This window comes from Phaethon aethereus, assembly GCF_964289735.1.
Source record: "Phaethon aethereus genome assembly, chromosome: 26".
NCBI classification, from domain to species: Eukaryota; Metazoa; Chordata; class Aves; order Phaethontiformes; family Phaethontidae; genus Phaethon; species Phaethon aethereus.
The window spans coordinates 5,720,651-5,725,469 of NC_138602.1; the positions used below are offsets into that span (position 1 = coordinate 5,720,651).

The following is a 4,819-nucleotide window of genomic DNA, read 5'->3' on the forward strand; positions in this document are numbered from 1 at the left end:
ATGGCAACGGGGCGAGCCGCCGGTAGGGGGGATGTGCAGCGCGGGCGGCGGGACCGAGGGGCCCCCCCGGCCCGGGCAGCCCCCGGGGCTCGGCCGTGGGGACCAGAGCCCGGACCTGTGACTCCGGGGCCCCTCTGGAGGCCACGGCCGCACCACAGCCCCCCGGAAGGTTTCGGCGACACCAGAGCGAGCTCCGCGTCCGTCCTGGGTGCCGGGGAGGGGTGGGACGGCGAGCCCAGGGCCACCGAGCCCAGGGCCACCGGGCCCCTCAGGAACCTCGAGCCCAGAACAGACACCCAGAGTGAGCCCTTCCTGCCCCCTCATTTCACCCGGTCTCATCAGCTCCGGTTAACGGGCTCACGCTTTGCCGCCCGCTGCGCGCGGGTCCCAGCCCCGCGGCTCCCAGGGCAGCTTCGCAGGCGCCGCATGGCAGGCAGAGCCACGGGCGGTGCCACAGGAGACGAGGCCGACAGGACGAGGGATGCAGGCGGCACCGGGGATGATGCCCCGGGAGCTCCCACCTGCAAAGGCAGCAGTTCTGGACCCACGGACGGCTCCACACACACGGACGAGCACACACGCGCCCCGTGCACACACCCACACGCTCTCTTGGCTCTCCAGCTCTTTCCAGCCCTGCTGATGCTGCTGTTTCCTACCATCACAAGGGAAGCCCATGACCTTTTGTATCCTCCCCGCCTGACATGAAACAATAATGTTTATTTGCCTTCCTCTGTTTTTTCCCATCAGCTCATCCAAATGTGCGAAGAGCCGTTTCAAGCTGCTCCTCCGCTCCCCTGACCTCTGATCCCTTTCCACCCACTCAGCTCCGAGGGGGGTGGCAGGGAGAGAGAGCCCTGCACGGGGGCACCACCACCGGACCCCCGTACTGACACTGGCCAGCCACGACCCCGGGGAGACGGGCCCTGGTGCGGGGCCCAGAGCCCGTGTAAACGGCAGCACCGGTGGCAATTGAGGGACCGGCACTGATTTACAGCACCGTTCCCGCGCCAAGAGCCGGGCCCCTTGGCCAGGCCCGGAGCGACAGTGCCGTGGGGAGCGTGCCTGCAGAGAGGCTGCAAAGCCCCCGTGACGAAGCCATTAGCAGCGGGGTCGCTATCGAACGCCCTCGTTGGCGGCGGGCGTGGATGCGAGGGGGCCGCAGCAGCCCGGGGGCCAGCGCTCATCGACCACAAAGGCAAATAAATCAGCGGCCAGAGGCTCGGGCGAGGCTGGGCAGAAAGCTGTGCTGCCGAGGAGCCGAGCGCCGGGGTGGCCGGGCGCAGGGTCTGACCCGCCTGCGCAGGTCCTGGTGACATGGGGCCTGCTCCGCCCTGCCCCACGGTGCTGGCTGCCTCCCCACAAGCTGGCTACATCACCCCAGTGCCCAGCCCCGCTCCTCCCCTCTCCAGGAGCCATGCCTTCCCCACGCTCCCGCTTGCCTGCACAGCCCCATCGGATGCTGCTGCCCTGGGAGGAGACGGGGACAGGGGGGAGATGGGGGGAGGCGGGAGGAGGAGATGGCAGCCCCAGGCTCCCGAAAATGCAGGATGCATTAGAGCAAGCAGAGCTGCCTGATTGATTCTTCGGGCTGAGACGTGGGCTGGGAGTGCCAGGAGAAAATGGATCCCATGAATATTTGATGAACGGAGGCTTGGGGAGGGAGTTTGATTGGAAAATTACAGATCTTTCAAACAATGGTTCAAGTGCCCTCCAAACACTTGGGCTTCCAGCTCCCTTCCAGTTAGAGGAGCAAGGCTCCACCAGGAAATTCCCCCAAGATTTATGAATGAGAGCGGAGCCGGCCGCTCCCCGTGCCTGGGAGCTCTGACCCGCTGGGACAGGCAGCCCCAGCGCCAGCCCGGGACACGGCGCCCGGCTCCCCGCCACCTCGGGGTGGCCCCGGCCGCGTCGCTTTGTCCCTGGGTTCCCGTTTGCACGAGGCAGTGTGGCTTTCCCACACCAGCGCCACGAACACAGGCACACACGAGGCTCGCAGGAGCCGGCAGGAGCACGGCACTTGCCCGGACTCCTGGCAGAAGCACCCCCTGAGCGCGGGGAACCCGCGGGGAGCTCGCTCCTCGGCGCCGAGCCAAGGCGCTGGGCTCGGCCCACGTCCAGCCATGCTCTACCAGGAAACACCTGGCTGGGGCAGGATCCGCCCCGGCTCCCCTCTCTCCTCCCGGGCTGCTGCAGGGCTCATCCTCGCCCCCACGAGCGGCTTCTGGCTGGGGCCCAGGGGCTCGCTCGCCTCCAGATGGAGTAAAGACAGACTCGGGAAACCAGGCTCCTGCGCACGGCTCTGCCTGCAGCCCGAGCTCTGCGCCTCCTCCCGACCCTGCCCCAGCGCACGTCGCCTCCCCAGCTCCCCTCCGGCCCTTCCGCGCTGCCGCCACCTCCGCCGCCGGAGACGGGCCCGCGCCACAGCCCGGCCGAGCCCCGGCACGGCTCCCGGCACGGCTCCCGGCACGGCCTGGACTGTGTGAACCGCCGACCCCGCGTGGGGAAAGTGGCTGTTTCTGGCCAGGAAGTGGGAACGCCGACACCGGCAGCTTCCCAGGAAACCTGCTCCGGTTCCTGCCCAGCTGCGCGGGTCCGGCCGAGAGGCCCCGTCTCAGGGCGGTGGCCAAACTCCGAACCCCCAGATCCGCCAGCCCTGGGCAGGGCCAGGGTGCCGTTGTGAGGCCGTCTGCGGCGGAGCTGTATGGTTTCCTCCGGGAGAGCTGGGAAGGGCGACAGTGCCCGTCCCCTCGGCTGCACACAGGGACAGACCCGGCCCCTCCGGCTGCCCGCAGCCACCCCCAGAGGCAGCGACGGTCCAGCCCGGGAGCATCAGCTGGGTTTTGCTTCTCCCCGGAGGCACGTGAAGGGGAGAGCAGGGTCCTGTGTCCTTCGAAGGGCCGTGCCCCAGGTTACCCCTCAGGTAGAAATGTCCCTCCTTCCCCTGGGTGAGGCTGTCGGCTTCGGATCAGGGAGGGGAGGCACAGGAGAGCCCCTGCTCCGAAGAGACCCCAGACCTGGAGGGGAGAGCAGCGACCTGCCCAAACTACCGGAGTCGCCAGACACGGAGATGCAAAATCTCCAGCTGCTCAGGAGCATCAGAGGCAGCAGGAGCAGAGGACAAGCCGCCCCGACGGGACCAGCACAGCCTCTACAAGAGCTGGAAGCTTTCAGCCAAACCCCCTGGGCACCAGCAGCTCACGGCAGCCGGGACCCTCCTCCGGCCACTGCCAGTGCCAGGCAAAGCAGGAGCCAAAGCAAGGCCAGCAGCAAGCTCCCCAGCGCCCGTTACCTGCCGCAGAGCCAGGCCGACGTCAGGGGAGCACCTCGCTCTGTCCCCACCTGCCCCGGGACTCTCCTAAACCCCCGGCCCCACAACCAGGCTCTGGATTTGAGGGAGCAGGACTGATCCGGTGAGACCTGGGGCGGGGGGGCCAGAGCTGCAGGTCCCCCGTAAACCCGGAGCCGCCCAGGGGAGCACGTTTGGGCATTTTAACCACCAACGACTTCTGCACGTTTATTCCAGCCTGAAAGCTCAGGAGCCTCCTCCCGAAGAGCCGCAGCCGGCTGAGCGGCCGGAGGGGCTGCACCGGCGCTGCCCACGCAGAAGCCACACGTGCCCCTGTTTTGCTTTTTGGCTGTGCCCCATGCCCACAGACACGACTGCTGCGGGGAAGACGCTGCTCCTGCAGCTCAGTGGGGCGAGCCCCTGCCCCGGGTCACTCATGGGGCTTCACTCAAAAGGACAAGCCATCGGCCGGTCCAGCGTACGGAGCTGGCGGGAGAAAAGCCCCCGCGCCCTCCACAGGCTCCTTGGCCCTCGCCAGGAGGGTCCGTCCGGAGCCTCGGCTGCCAGCGGAGCTCGGGGGAGAGCGGAGCGAGGCGAAAGGCAGCATGCGGAGCCCGGAGGCAGGAGCCACCATCCTGCCCGGGGCCGTCCCCTGCTTCACCCGCAGCCCTTGACGCCTCCGCTCCGGGAGACCCCGCGCCCGGTCCCTGCAGCTCCTCCACCCACCCCCCGGGGCACATCGCGCCCCTCGGTTCTGCCCTTTCCCTCGCCGCCTTTCTGCAAACCACACACACGTCTTCCTCCCCAAGGAAAGGACCAACGCACTAAGGAGCTGCCCAAAGCTGCGGACCTGCCTCGATGAGCTCTCGCTCCACAAAGCCTCCGGCCTCCCCAGCAGCAAGGGGAGCCGCTCTGCTCCCCCAGCCCCGCAGACACCGCGCCCCGGGCTCCGAAACGCGCCCAGACCCCCGCCGGTGCCTCCCGCGCTGCTCTCAGCAGCCAGAGCCCACCCTGACCCCCAGAAACCACCACCCCGTCCCTCGCCAGCGCCCCACAGCTCCGTGGGGCTCCCCAGGTGGGAGGCAGACGGCGGCGAGCGGGACCTGTTGAGCACCCAGCGTCGCGCTAGCAGGCGGCCAGCGAGTCGGCGCAAGGCGAGGTGCCCGTGAGGAGCGGAGGGTAGCTGGCCCCGGGCTGGCTGGATGCCCCTGGATCCTCGCAGTGCCAAACCCGGGAGATGCCGGGGGAACCCTTTGCCACAGGGGGGAGCGGAGCCACGGGGGGGAGGGAAAGGCCTGGGCGAGACAGGGCCAGCCCGGCCGGCTGCTGTCGCCGGTACCCGGTGCGCTGAGCAGCCGACGGGCCCTGCGCCCTCCCGGCACCAGCACACTGCAGGCGGGAGCTGCTGGTGTCCCCGAGGGGCAAAGGCAGCGTGCAGGCGGGACGGTCCCCAGCTACCGGCTGCCCCGCGGCCCCCACCCGCTCCCTCCTTCCCCCATCCGCCCCCAAAGCCCGGTGCCCGGCTCCGAGCCC

The 4,819-nt window shown here is 69.1% G+C and overlaps 1 protein-coding gene across 1 annotated transcript in view; it reads left to right on the forward strand.

Annotated features, from left to right (window-relative positions):
- PRSS57 (serine protease 57) overlaps positions 1-4,819 on the forward strand; it is a gene marked incomplete at both ends in the record, with an annotated part of 5,837 nt that continues 1,018 nt past the window's right edge. Inside the window, one exon of the mRNA XM_082010937.1 lies at positions 1-22. Coding sequence (XP_081867063.1) covers positions 1-22 — 22 coding nt within the window. The remainder of the gene's footprint in view (positions 23-4,819) is intronic.